At 40.3% G+C, this 17,653-nt stretch overlaps 1 protein-coding gene and 1 non-coding gene across 6 annotated transcripts in view; one reads left to right on the top strand and one right to left on the bottom strand.

Annotated features, from left to right (window-relative positions):
• Positions 1-17,653, bottom strand: part of MTOR (mechanistic target of rapamycin kinase) — a 156,909-nt gene that overhangs the window by 103,954 nt on the left and 35,302 nt on the right. For all 5 annotated transcript variants that reach the window (XR_008653986.2, XM_055262403.2, XM_055262404.1 and 2 more), the window contains 6 exons: positions 7,416-7,502; positions 4,693-4,860; positions 4,090-4,202; positions 3,606-3,768; positions 2,115-2,207; positions 606-752 (listed from right to left, as the gene is read on the bottom strand). Coding sequence is in view for 4 of the 5 variants with exons in the window: in XM_055262403.2 (XP_055118378.1) it covers positions 606-752; positions 2,115-2,207; positions 3,606-3,768; positions 4,090-4,202; positions 4,693-4,860; positions 7,416-7,502 (771 nt within the window). In the remaining variant the exon portion in view is untranslated. The remainder of the gene's footprint in view (positions 1-605; positions 753-2,114; positions 2,208-3,605; positions 3,769-4,089; positions 4,203-4,692; positions 4,861-7,415; positions 7,503-17,653) is intronic.
• Positions 17,414-17,520, top strand: LOC129472828 (U6 spliceosomal RNA). Its single transcript, XR_008654098.1, has one exon. It is a non-coding gene; the product is annotated as a U6 spliceosomal RNA (small nuclear RNA).

The following is a 17,653-nucleotide window of genomic DNA, read 5'->3' as shown; positions in this document are numbered from 1 at the left end:
TAGGTGGATGGCTGATGGCATACATGGTCAAAAGCTGGTCATATCTTAGGCTTTGGCCAGCAGAGATAATTCAGTACTTCACTTGGAAACATCTAAAACCTCACTACTCAAAGTATGATCCATGGACCAGCAGCATCATACTAGCTGGCAGCTTGTCAGAAATGCAGAATATCAGGCCCCAAATCAGACTGCCAACATCAGAATAAGCATTTTTACAAGATTCCCAGCAACTGGTAAGCCCAATGAGTTTGAGAAGTTCGAAAAGCACTGTTTTAAAGAGCCTTCATCAGTCTCAGTGCCAACTAGGGGGCTCACTAGCTTTGTTCCCGTCATGTAAAAAATGAGAATGTATTTGCAACAAAAGGTTCTACCATCCATATTCCAAAGGAGCACAAAAGGACATTTTGTTCTCTACTTTTTCTCTATTCAAAATAAAATAACAATTTAGGCACCTGTAAAAAGACAAAATGATCTAAGTTCATGGTATCTAGATTTCTGGAAAAAACACCTGGGCTGGTTTTCCGTTGGTTTAAACAGTTGAAAGTTTTGAGTAAGTGAGAAGAGCAGAGCTCTCCTTTGCCAGTCCCCTGAAACAATGGACTTGCCTTTTGGAGGTTGATGGTGCTGACGTGCAGTTTCTTCATGGGTCCTGTTTCCACTGGTCCACTAGCCAATGCATCCCCTTGGCCACTCCTAAGCATCCGATGCTGGTAAATCAAAGGATCTTCCTCTTCATCAGCAAGTGTGTATCCCTGCAACCAAAGATTTATAGGAAACACCTATAACTCTACTAGATGCTTCTGGTTTAGGAAATATCCTTAAATTTTGGGAGGTGCAGACCTGGTAGAGCCAGGATTTCGGTAAGAAGTAAAAAGTTGCACATATGGACAAAATGAACCACAGATGGGCTGACTCCCCAACTACAGACAGTCTTTGCTAGTCATTCCTAGTTACTGACAAGCACTGACTTAGTAGTAAGAGCAAGCAACCATGCAACTAGCAAAGATAAACAATTGTCGGCAATGGGAAAAGCGATAAAGTGTTTGGAGCAAAGGTAGCAAACAGCCCCTATCCCCTGGCTTTTTAAAACTTTTTAAAAAGAATTATCTATCCACTTATTTATTTGTGCCACTCCCTACCTGCCTGTCTGTCTATCTAATCTAACCTATTTATTTACTTATTTTTTGAGACCGAGTCTAGCTCTGTCTCCCAGGCTGGAGTGCAGTAGTGCAATCTCAGCTCACTGCAACCTCTGCCTCCCGGGTTCAAGCAATTCTCTTGCCTGAGCCTCCTGAATAGTTGGGACTACGGGTGCGCACCAACATGCCCGGCTAATTTTTGTATTTTTAATGGAGACAGGGTTTCACCATGTTGGCCAGGCTGGTCTCGAACTCCTGACCACAAGTGATCCTCCCGCCTCAGCCTCTCAAAGTTGTGGGATTACAGGCATGAGCCACTGTGCCTAGCCTTTAATCTACTTTGAGATAGGGTCTCACTCTGCCATCCAGGCTGGAGTGCACTGGTGCAATCACAGCTCACTACAGCCTCAGGTGATCCTCCTACTTCGGCCTCCTCGGTAACTGGGACCACAGGTACCCGCCATCGTGACCAGTTAATTTTTTGTATTTTTTGTAGAGATGGGGTTTTACTGTGTCGTCCAGGCTGGTCTCAAACTCCTGGGCTCAAGCAATCCACCTGCCTTGGCCTCCCAAGGCGGGAGCCACTGTGCCCAGCCCCCTGCCTGTTTTTATATAGCCCAAGAGCTAAGAAGGGTTTTTATACTTTTAAATGGTTGGGGGAAAAAAAACATCAAAAGGATATTGATATTTTGCAACACTTGAAAATTGAGAGAATCAAATTAGGTGTCCATAAATAAAGTTTTAGTGGAATGCAGCCAGGCTCATCGTTTACACATCGTGTATGGCTGCTCTCAGGCTGTAGTGGCAGAACTGAGGAGTTGCAAAAGAAACCACATAGTCTACAAAACTGGAGAAAAGTTTGCCAATCCCTAGTTTACAGCTAAAAAGCCACACAAACTCTCATAGCCAAGATTACGAGAATATCAAGTAGTAAAGACAACAGGGACTTCAGAACAGAAAAGAAGTATAGTTCACCTTGACAATTCTGCAGATGAGCACATCATAGCGCTGATGATTGATTCGGTGTCGCACCAGAACTTTATTCACCATTGGAATGAAAATTTGGTACTAAAACAGGAGGGGGAAGAGATGAGAAACTATCATTTTGGAGAGTGGAGAAAAAGTAGAGGAAAAAAAATTATACAACTACATTATGACCATTTCTTCTGGGTTTGTGGCTAGCTCTGTGATATTCAAAAGAATCCTTCTTCCCATCTCCTGTTATAATCCTAGTTCAAGTCCTCATCATCTGGTTTATGATGGTGGCCTCTTAACAGATCTTTGCTTCTGCCCTTGACCCCACAGCCTATTTTCCCACACGGCATTGAGTTATCATTTAAAAATATTAAGTCAGATCTTATTTTTCCTGTGTTCAAAGTCCACCAAAAACTTCCATTCTTGCTCAGAGTAAAAGCCAAAGTACTTACAATGGCCCACAATAGTGATTTGCATATTTTAGTGGGCGTCAGAATCACCTGGACAGCTCATGAAACCAGAGACTGCTGGGCTCCACAGCTAGAGCATCTGATTCAGTAGGTCTTAGGTGAGATGAGGTCTTGCTCTGTTGCCCAGGCTGGAGTGCAATGGCACAATTATGGGGGTCACTGCAGTCTGGAACTCCTGGGCTCAAGCGATCCCTCTGCCTTAGCCTCCTGAGTAGCTGGGACTACAGGCACGTGTCCCTACGCCTGGCTAAGTTTTAAAATTTTTTGTGGAGACAGGGTCTTGCTATGTCTGGAGCTCGTCTCCAACTCCTGATCTCAAGCAATCCTCTTGCCTCGGCCTCCCAAGTTGCTGGAATTATGGGTGTGAGTCACTGTGCCTCGTTCAAGAATCTGCATTTCTAACAAGTTCTCAGGTATGTAGATACTGATACTGCTTGTCCAGGAATGATATTTTGGGAGCTCTAGGCCTACAAAATCCAGTCTCTACTATTCTGCCTTATCTCCATCACCTTAACTCCAAGCACTTCCCCGTTGCTTGCTCCTCTGACACACTGCTCTCCTGCTGTGCCCTGAACTCTTTGAGCAAGCTGCCATCTCAACCTTAGCACTTGCTCTTTCTTCTCCTTGCATCCAATTCTTTGCAACCGGGCCTTTATTTTATCTAGGTCTCTGCTTGAGTGTCAACTGATCAGAGGTCTTCTCTGTCTACCCTAAATAAAGAGCACTTCTCCCCACTTCAACCCATCACTCTTAAGAAACAAACTGTTTATTTGCTTTGCTTCATCAGGATGGAAGCTCTATGAGGGCAAGGACTTTATTCTGTTTAGCGTGTTACCCCTAGAACGGCACTTAGCTCATATAGGTTGCTCAATAAATGTTTGCTGAACACATGAAAAGAAAAAAAGCAAGTAATTCCATGTTCTCTGATGGTGGCTGGCATCAAAGTCTGAGTGGCTCACAGACAAAGTCTTCTTTCCAAATAAGGCAGAAGAGCACCTGTCTGTCCAGACTCCCATCTTACCTTCTTCCCCAGTTGAAAAACAAGTGAAGACAGCGTGTCCATGGCTGTGGAGCGCAGTTCTGGGCTCTGGTCCAGTGTTCGAACAATAGGGTGAATGATCCGGGAGGCATAGTCAGTGAAATCCAGGGACTCCGTCAGGCGGTCCACAGTCTCTAGTGCTGCCCTACAACAATCGCTAACATACAGTAACTGCTAACATACAATCTCCAAGGAAGAGACGTGACTGAGGGTGAGCTTAACAATCAGCACCAAAGGGATGGGAATGAACGGCTTCTAAGGTATTTTGGATGACGTGGATCCAACATTTATTCCAATGGGATAGGGACAGTTAAGATTTCCATAAACCTGGGATATTTCTAGACTAAAATAATGTGAGTTGAAATAACAAAAAAAATAGAAAGATGGCCTGGGAACTTAAGAAACGAACATTTTCAACAAAACATTAAAGCTTAATGATTGCTAGTCCCAAAGGGGAGGTGCTCACTTTCGAGATGGCAGTGGAGCTTCAGGGGCATCAAATAACTTAACAATAGGAGGCAGCAGTAAATGCAGGTAGTCATCCAGGTTGGCGCCAAACAGCTGGATTGCAGCCAGTAACTGCAAAAGGGAGCAAAAGCATGGTGATGAATAGTCAGGTCCCAAGTATCTAAGGACACGCAGCTGGTGGTGGCGTAGATAATTCAAAGTTCTGTGGGGACTGGGAAAAGCCTTTATTAAATGGCCTTGAACTATATCCTTTTGGTAGCACTTTCTTCCCCTCATTTTATTTGCTCACTTATTACTTTGCTTTCTGTGTGCTTATTTGAGTTGATAAGGAACACGTTGCTGGATAATAAAGAAAATTAGTCTGGGATAAAATATTTGCCAAGATTAATCCATTGAAACAGATACGAAACATAAGGATAATCAAGAGAGAATTGCAGACATTCTGTAAACTGCACACACTGGGTATTAGTATTCTTGGGATTCTGTCTTATGGAATGGGCATCAACCTGTCACTCAGAATGAGGTCTCAGCTTTTAGCTGATTACCCAGGGACTCAGAGGGAAGCAGAAAATCTCTCTGGAGGATGACGTAGGCTACTCACTTTGATAGAGACAATGCGGCCTGGACTGTTGTCATGCATGAAGACACGCAGCATGTGTGGGATCAGCTGGGGCAGGTAGAGCTTAAATTCACCCCCAAGAGCCACCACAATTTGCTCAATGAGAAGAATGATCGTGCTCTGAATTGAGGTGTTCATGACCCAGAATTCCTACAAAGAGAGAAAAGTCAGAGGAGCTGAGTCAGGTCCCTTTCTGCTGATAGGAATCAAGATGGCCAGAAAAGCAAAACTGTAGTGAGCATGGTCTGAGCCGAGATCAACTCCTCACTCCCCTCCTCCCACTGGGCCCTTCTTGTGTCCTATGTTGCAGGCATACTGGACAAACTCAATTGCATTTCCCCAGATGCACCAGGCTACCTCAGTCCTCTGGGCTTTGCTCATGCTGCTTCCTCTGCCTAGAATCCCACTTCTTGCTCAGCTAAGCCCTGTCTGTCTTTCTAGACCTGGCTCTAGCCTCACTTCTCCCATGCAGGCTTTCTTCTTCTCCTTCCATGATCCACTTGAGTCCTTTGCACTCCCTTTGATAGCGATAGCAGTTGTAAGACTTCCTTTTGCTTTGCCATCCTCCCTCTAGACTGTAGGCTGCTTAAGGACAAAAAACCTCTATCTCTGTATCCCCAGAATCTATCAATCAGAGCATCTGGAATATTCTAGAATGAAGAGATGACCAAGTCACTCAAAAAGCTCTGAAGTGGTCCAGGGTGGACTTGGACCTTACTTTGGTATCACCTGATCTCTACCAGAGGGTGACTCCAGAATTACAAATATTTCCTGGCTTTTCTGGATTTAGATTTTGCTATTAATAGATAGCATCTGATATCTGTCCCTTCCCAAAAATCTATCCATCAAGCCTGAACAGTGCCACAAAATGAGCCCCTTTCTACACCCACACGGTTATCTTCCACACAAGTTACTAAAATAAAAACTTGGCCAACAGGCCACAGATCCCGCCTCAGTGCTGCAAAGCAAATTAGTCCAAGCCTCTAACTCCAGGAAAAGATATCATTTCAAATCAACTCAAAAAGACAGCTGCCTACCACCATCTTTAAAAGTTCCGCAGTAGGAGATTTAATGATAATAGAAACCCTACTAATGATAGCAACACATGAATGTTAGTATTCTTGGAGCCTCTAAACAGTTCAAAGTAGAAGTCCATAAAAACAAGGATAACTCCTCAGATGAAAGGCTTTATAAAAAGATATAGTATTTTTATTTAAAAAGGTATCTTAAAAAGCATAATAGTTTAGAAAGTAAAAATTATACTAGAAGCTGCTGGTAAAACTTCCTTTCTCTCCACTTGGAGAGAAGTATTCTCTCTGAAAAAGCTGTGTTTTCTAGGTTAAAAGTGTTGCCAAAGAAACACCACAGATTTCACAGCCTCCAGAGTCTGTCTGATGCTCATCCACTTGAACCCCACTCTGCCTTCTTTAGAGAAGGCCAACCTACCTCCCAGCTGCATTATCATCAGCTCCTCACAGGGGCTTCTCTACCTCAAAGATGCCAGGTAGCCTACTGAGGGATGTCAGCTGGATCACTTTCACAAAGACTATTTTCTTCCCAGGCTCGGGGGAGCTCATTAAAATGCCCGAAATCAACAGTCAAAGGAAGAGCCCCCGTTGCACCTTCTCTATCTGGGATGAAATGAAAGCTGCATTTTGCAGGTGTGAGGCTCCCTGCCTCAATTCCCTGTGTTTTGGTCATCAACCTGTTATGACTATAATATGGTCATATCGTATCCTTGTTTAGCCTTCTTGAGGGGATTAAGTCACAGATTACTTCATCCTCCTCCCATGAGGACACTGCTTCTTCCCTTGCCCCTCCTCCCACTAAGACTAGCCATCGGCCTCTTTAGTACTCTGCCTAAATCCTCCTTGTACAGAGGCTTCTGTGCTAAGAGTCAGGGAATAGAGCAGCTTTTAATTATTTATACATGTAGGGAGGTTTTCAGTTCTGAGACCCAGGTGCTGGGAAGTTCCATTTGAAACCAGCCATTTTGATTTTAGTCCTGCTGCTTCCTCCAAACTAACTACAAAGGTCTGGTGTGAAAGAACAGAAATCTTCCAAGTCTTTGAGGACATGCTGTCCCTGTGAAGCAACCTTCCCCGCAGAGACATTTAAATTATATAGAATGCAAGGAAAAATGATATTGCCAATGGGGTGTCTTCTGGCACCTACTTAATGCATGTTATAAAATCCTGGAACCTGAGCCTTTTCTCATGTGCCACTGCAGTCAAAAGGTGATATGTATGGTTTTGGAGGTAGCAGGGTAAAGCATCACCTTGTTCCTTGGTGCCCAACACGTGTCCGTCATATTTAACAGCCCTAAGAAAACCCAGTCCCCAATCCCTTCATGGTTTATGAGTAGTAACAAAGAGGGCTTTCATGAAAATAGAAAAGCACCATTGTGATATTAAAGTAAAATTGCTTTGTTGTATGTGAGGCAAATAACCCAAGAGTCTATTTCTGGCAGAACAATTACTTCAGGATTTCTCTTCAGCCTTCATGCCTTGTAGTTTTGTACCTGGGAACCTGGAGCAACAGCCCTTCCTCCCCCTCAAAATCCAGTGGGCTTTGTTCCACTTCCTGTACTAAGACTGCAACAGCTCTACAAAGATCCGTGAAAAAAAGTCTATGTCATTCAAACTTGCTTCTGAGCCTTCCTTGACCCAAACACGGAAGAGGCCAAAGTATTAACTTCTACTCACTCTCATGAGGGTGACTATTTCATCCATATAAGGTCTGATGTGGCTTTTCACAAAGGACACCAACATTCCCAGCTGCTGGAACAAAAACTGAAATGGACAAGAGGTCAACCAGCTGGTATCATGAAGGACATTGAAACCCCAGGCTTACCTTAAGCTCATGTGAACAAATAAAGACAACTATGGAATGGGTTTCCACACTACACTATCTACTGAGAATATATTTCAAAGACCCAAGCTTGGCTAGGTTTGGAGGCTCAGTGCTTTGGGAGGCCAAGGCAGGAGGACTGCTTGAGGCCAAGATTTCAAGAACAGCCTGGGCAACATGGCAAGATCCTGTCTCTACAAAAAATACAAAAAATTAGCTGGGCACTTGCCTGTAGTTCTAGCTACTGGATGCTAAGGTGGGAGAAACGCTTGAACCCAGAAGTTCAAGGCTGTAGTGAGCTATGCACGTGCCACTGCACTCTACAGAGTGCAGGGTGACAGGGTGAGACCCTGTCTCTTAAAAAAAAAAAGACACAAACTTAAATGGTGATAGTGGTGGGGACTCAAAAACAATTGTCAGAGGCTTTTACACACGAGGTGAGCCAGTTACTGCATAGCAGGGGCTTTGTAACCCTCATTTAACCTCCCTGTGCCCAGGCTCTTCCATGGGAAAATGGAGATAATAATACTTACCTCATAGACTTCTAAGACTTAAATAGGATAATTCATGTCAAGCACTAGAACAGGGTCGTGAATACTGTTCAGTGCTCAATGAATGTCTGTATCATTGAAGGATTCCTGGAATCACTAAACTTAAAAATACACCTGAAAGTTTTTACCAACTGTAAATGTACCTTTTGTTTATTTGGCTCTAGTTAATTACCACTTACTTCCTAAAATAAATACAGCTAACTCTTGATTATGGGTATTGTAGCTCATTTATAGTAATTAACTCATTACTTAGGTCTTAATTAATTAACTATGTCTCTGAGAGATTATGAGCCAAACTAGCAAGCAAACCGGGGTAGGGATAGGATGAGGAGATTCTACTTAAGTCAGTACCTTTTAGGTGTAGGAAGAAAAAACATCCACTAAATAAAGCTGGGGATAAGGAAGGTGTGGGTAAAGAAAATCTCAACTACTTTCCAGGTTAAAGATTTGTCTTTAAGATGTAGGTTTTATTTTGTTATGATCTTCAGGTAGTATTACACGCCAGTAGTAAGTAGCAAATAATATTTGACACCCCTTCCCCCAATTTTTTTTTTTTTTGGAGACAGTCTCACTCTGTCACCCAGGCTGGAGTGCAGTGGCACCATCTCGGCTCACTGCAAGCTCCGCCTCCCGGGTTCAAGCCATTCTCCTGCCTCTGCCTCCTGAGTAGCTGGGACTACAGGCACCTGCCACCATGCCCGGCTAATTTTTTGTTTGTTTGTTTGTTTGTTTGTTTTTAGTAGAGACAGGGTTTCACTGTGTTAGCCAGGATGGTCTCGCTCTCTTGACCTCGTGATTCGCCCGCCTTGACCTCCCAAAGTGCTGGGATTACAGGCGTGAGCCACCGCGCCCGGGGCCCTTCCCCAAATTTTTACAGCTCTCTTTGCCTTTGCTTCTCTCCATTAACAAGGATAATTTAGAAAATGAACATATGTATTTTCACTCCTATCCACATGCAAGTCGGGTAAGTTGGAATAAATAAAAAGCATTACTTAAAAAAAAAAGTGTTATTTCAAAGTGAGTAATGGACTTATAGTACTCATTACCCAAAGAGGCAAGATCGATAGGACATACAGGATTGGGCTCAAAGAAGAGTTTGAACATATTCCCTAATGATAACTTTGACTTCTAAGGTGATTACAGCCTGGTCTCCATGTGGCACACATTTGACTCAGTAGGCTCATTTCTACCTATCTCCTGGTCCCCACCATCCCCTAAATTGAATCACTACAGTTTTGTAGTGATTCTCTATACAAATATGTATAGTGGTCCCTATACAAATATGTTATTACAGGCCAGGCATGGTGGTTCACGCCTGTAATCCCAGCACTTTGGGAGGCTGAGGCAGGCAGATCACAAGGTCAGGAGTTTGAGACCAGCCTGGCCAACATGGTGAAACCCCATCTTTACTAAAAATACAAAATTTAGCTGGGCATGGTGGCACGTGCGTGTATTCCCAGCTACTCGGGAGGCTGAGGCAGGAGAACTGCTTGAAACCGGAAGGCGGAGGTTGCAGTAAGTCAAGGTCACACCATTGTACTCCAGCCTGGGTGACAGGGTGAGACTCCATCTCAAAAAAAAAAAAGTGTTATTACAAAGATCAAGGAGCATAAGACTAAATATAAAGGTTCTTCAGGCAAATTTTTGTTATGCAAAGCCTGAAAGAAAGTAGAAAACCTAAGCTGGAGGAAAACACGCTTATAGAGATGGCAGGGAGGTCAGAGAAAATCGAGAGCAGAAAGAGGACAAGCTTCCTGGTCCTTGGTGCCATTTTATTAGGCACGATCAGGGAGCACTTCGGTGGCTTATTCATAAGGAGTAGCTGCCCAAGGGACATGGACAGGCAAGCACCTCAATGCTGAGTAGAGAGCTAGAGGAGCTGCCTCTTCTCCCTTAGCCTTTCACATGTGTTCTCTTTTTCCTCGGAACGTGAGTATTTTAAAAGAACACAGTTTTGCTCCTGAAAATATGATGGAGTAGATCTCCTCCCAACCTCCCCCACTATGAAAAGCCTAAAATTAAGTCAAAAAATATAAACATGATTATAAGATTATTAGAACTGAAGTGGCCAGGCACAGTGGCTCACGCCTGTAATCCCAGCACTTTGGGAGGCCAAGGTAGGCAGATCACCCCGAGCTCAGAAGTTCAAGACCAGCCTGAGCAACATGGCAAAACCTTGTTTCTACCAAAAGTACAAAAAAAAATATTAGCTGGGCATAGTGGCATGTGTCTGTAGTCCCAGTTACTTGGAAGGCTGAGGTGGGAGGATCGCTTCAGCCTCAGAGGTGAGGTTACAGTGAGCTGAGATCATGTCACTGCGTTCCAGCCTGGGCAACAAAATGAGACCTTGTTTCAAAAAAAAAAAAAAAAAAAAAAAGAACTAAACTCTCTCACATAAAGCCAGACTTCCAAAGAGCTACATATTAACAGAAATGGTGAGTTTAAAAAAAAAATCTGTCCACTGGTAAAAGGAGATAAAGAAATTTGCCAGTTGTGATGTGGGGTCTAGGCAGAAAAATGCCTCCCCCAAGAGTTCATAATTTCAGGCATCTATTGTACGGGTTTAGGGATTTATTTTCACTAATTGTGTGGCCTGGAAATCTCCAAGCCAAGAAATTAAAGTTCTCCTGGACCACCTGGCAGAAGTAAATGCATATCCTCTCTGGAGAGATGCCAATTTAGAGCAGATTTTCTAGTATTGCTCCAGGGAAAGCCCAGTTGAATATGCTACATGATTCAAAATTATAAAACACGTAAGGAAACAGACCACTACAAGCATGACTTCTCAGAAACAATATACACAATCAGACCCACTAAGAATTTTATATATAATAGAAGTATTCGATAGAAAATTTAGTCTGTTTAAAATGCCTTTAAAAAAGTGGGAATAAGGCTGGGCATGGTGGCTCACGCCTATAATTTCAGCACTTTGGAAGGCTGAGGCAGGTGGATTGCTTGAGGACAGGAGTTCAAGACCAGCCTGGGCAACATGGTAAAACCCTGTCTCTATTAAAAATGCAAAAAACAACAACAACAACAACAACAATTAGCCAGTGTGGTGGTGCATGCCTGTAGTCCCAGCTACTCAGGAGGCTGAGGCATGAGGATCACTCGAACCTGGAAAGCGGAGGTTGTAGTTAACCGAGATCGTACCACTGCATTCCAGCCTGGGCAGCAGAGTGAGACTCGATCTCAAAAAAAAAAAAAAAAAAAGAAAGAAAAAAAAATAGAAGGGTATAAGGACAAAATTCCAAAAAAGATAATACATGAGAATTTCTCAGGAACTGATAAGATACCAATCCTCACATTCAGGAAGCCCTCCAAGTCTCAAACAGGATAATCAAAAGAAATTCACATCTAGATATAGAATAGTAAACACTTCAGGATAACAAAACAATGAGAAGCCACAGAAAAAATATGTAAAAGGGATTCACGATTTCTCAACAGCAACAAAAAGAAGTCAGAAAGTGGGATCGTATCTACAGTTGTAGGAGAACCTAGAATCATATCCTTGGCTAAAAAATAAATTTTTAAATTTAATTTTTAAATCTCCAAATGAAGATTTAAAGAGGGTGAAATAAAGACTTATTCAGATAAGAGCAGTTTATTTCAATGAATGCTCCTAAGAGGAATTTGTCCTATGAAGAAAGAATATGATTCTAGGAGAAAGCTCTAATATGGAAGACAGAGTGACGAGACATGAAATATGTGTGGATGAATACAAACAAACACGACATAAAACGATAATAATGTTTAATAAGATGGAGGAAGGGGGCCAAGGAACGCAGGCAGCCTCTAAAACAAGCTTATCCAACTCCTCCTGCTCTAGAAGGTAGAAAAAGAAAGGAAATCCATTCTCGCCTAGAGCTTCCAGATGGGAACATAGTCCTATCAACATCTTGATTTTAGCCCAGTGAGACCTCATGTCAGAAATATAACCTAAAGAGCTGTAAGACAAGAAATCTGTGTTAAGCCACTAAATTTGTGGTAATCTGTTATAGCAGCAATAGGAAATAATAAAGAAAGAAAGAAAACGCGGTATAAAGATGGTGACAGAAGCTAGACGTTGCTGGATAGATCTTATTTATAGTTCTAGCTCTGGAACTATGTTAATGTCTTATATAACTAAAATAAAAGTTATTATTATTTTTTTTTGAGATGGAGTCTTGCTCTGTCGCCCAGGCTGAAGTGCAGTGGTGCAATCTTGGCTCACTGCAACCTCTGTCTCCCGGGTTCAAGCAATTCTTCTGCCTCAGCCTCCTGAGTGGCTGGGACTACAGGCATGCACCACCACGCCCGGCTAATCTTTGTATTTTTAGTAGAGACGGGTTTCATCATGTTGGCCAGGCCAGTCTCAAACTCCTGACTTTGAGTGATCCATCCGCCTCGGCCTCCCAAAGTGTTGGGGTTACAGACGTGAGCCACCACGCTCAGCCTAAATTTTTTGTAAACTCAAGGAAATTTCTAAAAATTGAAAATAAACAGAAACAAATGAGTATAACTATAAGCCAAGTTGGCTGCACAATCACTCAAGAATATCATCAAGTGAAAGTCTTAAACTACATTTAGTCATCTTATTGTTAATACTAACATTGGTCATTTTCTATTTACATCTGTAAAAAATATATATATGTATGTAATCTCACTAAAAGAAATCAGAGCTCCTTGGAAATGGCTATGCCCAGGTTTGAGTGAAATATACTTGGTACGCTTGCAGTAATTTTTTTCCTCCAGAAAGCAAGAAAGTCTACTGGGCCATGTAAAAAGGACACAACAGCCAGGGTGATCAGGATAATCTGACTGTGAAAAAGATTAGTGCCTGCAATGAACAGAAATATTATATATACATACTATATATATAGTATGTATATACATATGTATATACATATATATAGTATGTATATACATATGTATATACATATATATATTCTATATATAGAGAAATACTCTATATAGAGAGCTCTGATTTCTTTTAGTGAGATTACATACATATATGTATTTTTTTAAACACACAAGTAGTAAATGACCAATATTAGTATTAACAATAAGATGACTAAATGACTTTCACTTGATAGTCCTCTTTGAGTTACTGTGCAACCAACTTGGTTTACAGTATAAATAAAGGTAAATTATATATATATATATGTATGTATCTTCATGAGTTCATACTGATACTCCAAAGAATGAGGGTAGGATTGGGAGGTGGGAAGGTGCCTGGGTCGCCTCTGAAAAGCTGTTAGAGGCTTGACTCATTATACTAAAAAATTGATAAATTGATAAATAAAGGGAAAGATTCATGCATTTATTCTGCTTTTCCTACATGATCTACACTTCAAATTACCTCAGTAGTTGATTATATAAAGTTCTTTTTTAAAATTTATTTAAAAAAAAATTTTTTTTTTGAGACAGAGTCTCACTCTGTCACCCAGGCTGGAGTGCAGTGGCCCAATCTCGGCTCACTGCAAGCTCCACCTCCCGGGTTCATGCCATTCTCCTGTCTCAGCCTCCCAAGTAGCTGGGGCTACAGGTGCCTGCCACCACGCCTGGCTAATTTTTTTGTATTTTTAGTAGAGACAGGATTTCACTGTGTTAGCCAGGATGGTCTTGATCTCCTGACCTTGTGATCCACCCACCTCGGCCTCGAAAAGTGCTGGGATTACAGGCGTGAGCCACTGCATCCAGCCTAAAAAAATGTTTTAAATAAAATGAGATGGGATTTTGCTATGCTGCCCAGGTTGGTCTTACAATCCTGGGCTCAAGCAATCCTCTCAAGTCAGCCTCCCAAAGTGCTGATATTACAGCTGTGAGCCACCATGCCCAGCCAAGTTCTTTATTTCTAAAGAACTTTCTAGCTAATAAATCCAGAAGGAACAATCAAATTAGAAAATCACCATTTTGGGGCACATGTTCTCAGGACCTCCTGAGAGATGTGTCATGGAAAAAAATTTTTTTTAATAAAAATATATATATATAAGTAAGAAAACCACCATTTTGCAGTCCTTAATCAAATAATAGCTTTAGGAAATAACTACCAATGAATGCTAAAATGATTGGGAAAAAGGCTGATAGGGAACTTTATAACAGATGGATCAGATGACAATATCCGAACCCACTGATTAGCCCTTACATCACTAGCAGCGGGTCATATCGAAAATATCTGTTTACTAAATGTTGAAACAGGAGGTATACAGTATTGTAATCTATGAAGTATCTCTTGTCAAAAGAACAGAACCTGAATCTAATCAAGCCTCTAAATCTAACCAGTTTATAGGAAATTAAGATACTTCGAAGATACAATCAGCCAAATCCAGTATGAGAAACAGGACAAATGACCTGGTTTCTTCTACAAATACATGACTTTTTTTTTTTTTTTTTAAGTAGAGGGAAAAGGTAAATAAGTGGTGAAAGAATTATATACATCAACCAAATGCCAGATGTAGACCTTATATAGATTTTGATTTGAATAAACCAAATTACAATGAATTTTTAAGACAATCAGGGACATCTGAAGAAGGGCTGGTATTAAATAATACTAAGAAATGATTGTTAGCTTTGTAGGTGTCATACTTGTGGTTATATGGAAAAAAGTATGTATTGGTGAAATAATATGATACCTGTAATTTGCTTTAAAATACTGCAGAAATGTACGCACATGTGTGGGGGGGGAAAGCCAATGGAGGTAAGAGATAAAACCAAATTGACAAAATGCTAATAATTACTGATGGGTATATGAGAATCTAATATAATAGGTTGTCTACTTTATTCATGATTGAAATAGTCTATTACAAAATGTTAAGAAAAATTAAAGGTGGCCAATGAGTGAAGGCAAAAGATGAAATAAAAAATAAAGGTTCAAACAAATCCAGAAAGAGACAAAAAAGAAAGATAAACTTTGGGAGGCTGAGACAGGTGGATCACTTGTGGTCAAGAGTTTGAGACCAGCCTGGCCAATATGGTGAAATCCTATCTCTACTAAAAATACAAAATTAGCTGGGCATGGTAGCATGCACCTATAATCCCAGCTACCTGGGAGGGTGAGGCAGGAGAATCACTTGAACCCAGGAGGCGGAGGTTGCAGTGAGCCGAGATCATACCATTGCACTCCACCCTGGCAACAAGAGCGATACTCCGTCTCAAAATAAAATAAATAACCCCAATATATCAGCAATCACAATAAATGCAATTGGCCTAGAATGCACTGGTTAAAAGACATTTTTAAATTGGATTAAAAAGATAATCTAGCTATATTTACAAGAGAGCATCCAAAACAAAAAGTCACAAGACAGTTAAAAGTAAAAGAATTGGAAAAGACATACACCTCCAAAAAAAAGCTGGTGTAGCTATAGTAACGTTAGGCAAAATAAATTTTAAGGTATTATTAAAGATAAGAAGGATTATTGCATAATGATAAAAGAGTCAACTTACCAGGAAGATATCAGGATTTAAAATTTGCATGCATCTAGTAATATAATCTCAAAGATACATAAAACAAGATTGACTAAACTATCAGAAATAAGCCCACCATCGTAAAGGGAGATTTTTGTCTCACTTCTCTCAGTATTGACAGATGAAACAAACAAAAATTAGAAGGACACAAAAGATTTGAACACAATAAGTTCAATCTAATGACTTATGTAAAACCCTGTCCATAATGTTAGCAAATACACAAGTATTCCCAAGGATATAGGAAATATTTATGAAAATCAATCAACCACTAGACCATTAAAGCAGTTCCAGCAAGCATGAAAGAATCATAAACACAATGCAATTACGTTAGAAATCAATATCAAAAAGAGAAATTAAAAACCCTTTAAGTTTACAAATAGAATACCCACTTCTAAATAATTCAAGGGTAAAAGAAGAAATTCTAACACTGGAAAATATTTCTGAACAATAATGAAAATACTACATCACTATTGAGCAATAAAGGAAGAATAAATTACTGATACATGCCACACATGGATGAACCTCAAAAGTTTTAAGTGAAAGAAGCCAGATGCAAAAGACCACATATTCTATGACACCAATTATATGAAATGTCCAGAAAAAGTAAATCTATAGAGATAGAAGCAGATTAGTAGTTGCCCAGGGATGAGGCAGAAACAGAAAATGACTGAAAATGGACAAGAGGTTTTTTGCTGGGGTGATTTAAGTTTTCTAAAATTAGATTATTAGTGATAATTGCATAACTCTGTAAATATATTAAAAATCAATGAGTTTTACGATATGTAAATTTTATCTGACTTGTAAATAAATAAATAAGTTTTTTATTTTAAATTTTCCCCCCACATATCTTACAGTATGTAAGTTTTAAGAAATTTTGGAAAGCAGTTAATACTTGGAGTGAAATTCATAGCCTTAAGAGATTACATTAGAAAAGAAGATTGACAATGACTTAACATTCTAACACAATTTTTTTAAAAAGCAGAAAAAGGAAAATAATAATAGATCAACAAGTCAAAAGTTGGTTCTTTTTTTTTTTTTTTTTGAGACAGAATCTTGCTCTGCCACCCAGGCTAGAGTGCAATGGCGCAATCTCAGCTCACTGTAACCTCCACCTCCCAGGTTCAAGCGATTCTCCCACCTCAGCCTTTTGAGTAGCTGGGATTACAAGCATGCGCCACCATGCCCGGCTAATTTTTGTATTTTTAATAGAGATGGAGTTTCTCCATGTTGGCCGGGCTGGAGTTGAACTCTGAACCTCAGATGATCCACCCGCCTCGGCCTCCCCTTTGGGAGGGATTATAGGCATGAGCCACCGCACCTGGCCAATAGTTGCTTCTTTGAAAAATGCTTTGACAAATCTCTAGTAGAAAATTAAAACATAATCCACTCAGTTCTGGGGCATAAAAAAAGATCTTAAAACAATTAAAATGTAAGAGAATGGTGTGAACAATTTCATGTCAACAAGTTTTATCACTTAGATAAAATGAACAGCTTCCTAAAAAAAAGTAGCCAAAACTGCTTCAAGTAGATACAGAAAAGCTAAACAGATCTTTGAGCCTATAGTTAAGAAAGAGAAAATTACAGACCAATTCAATCAAGAACACAGATGCAAAAATTCTAAGTTGAACTGACATAAGATCACAATTTAAAAATACATTATAACCAAGGTGGTTTTAATATAAGAATGCCCGCATTCTTACATTAGAACACATTATCAGTGTGATTCAACATATTTAACACATTAAAAGAGAAAAACCATATGATTATTACAGACTAAAGAATTCAATATCCATTCATAAAAAAACTCTTTAGTATTCTCTTTATATGAGAATATTTGACCTTTATAAAGCTATCTAGTGCTCATTTTGGCAGCACATATACTAGCATTGGAACAATCTAGAGAAGATTAGCATAGCCCATATGCAAGGATAACCGGCAAATTTGTGAAGCATTCTGTATGTTTTAAAAAATAAAAAGATATCTACCAAAAAGCTACAACAAACATTATACTTCGTGGTGAAATCTTAACAGCAGTCCTATTAAAATCAGGAGCAAGGTTATAGATTTCCACTATCACTGCATCTAATTAACATGGA

This window comes from Symphalangus syndactylus, chromosome 22 (genome assembly GCF_028878055.3).
Source record: "Symphalangus syndactylus isolate Jambi chromosome 22, NHGRI_mSymSyn1-v2.1_pri, whole genome shotgun sequence".
Lineage (NCBI taxonomy): Eukaryota > Metazoa > Chordata > Mammalia > Primates > Hylobatidae > Symphalangus > Symphalangus syndactylus.
The sequence above is the reverse complement of the archived record's forward strand: the minus strand, read 5'-3'. Positions and strand labels throughout refer to the sequence as shown.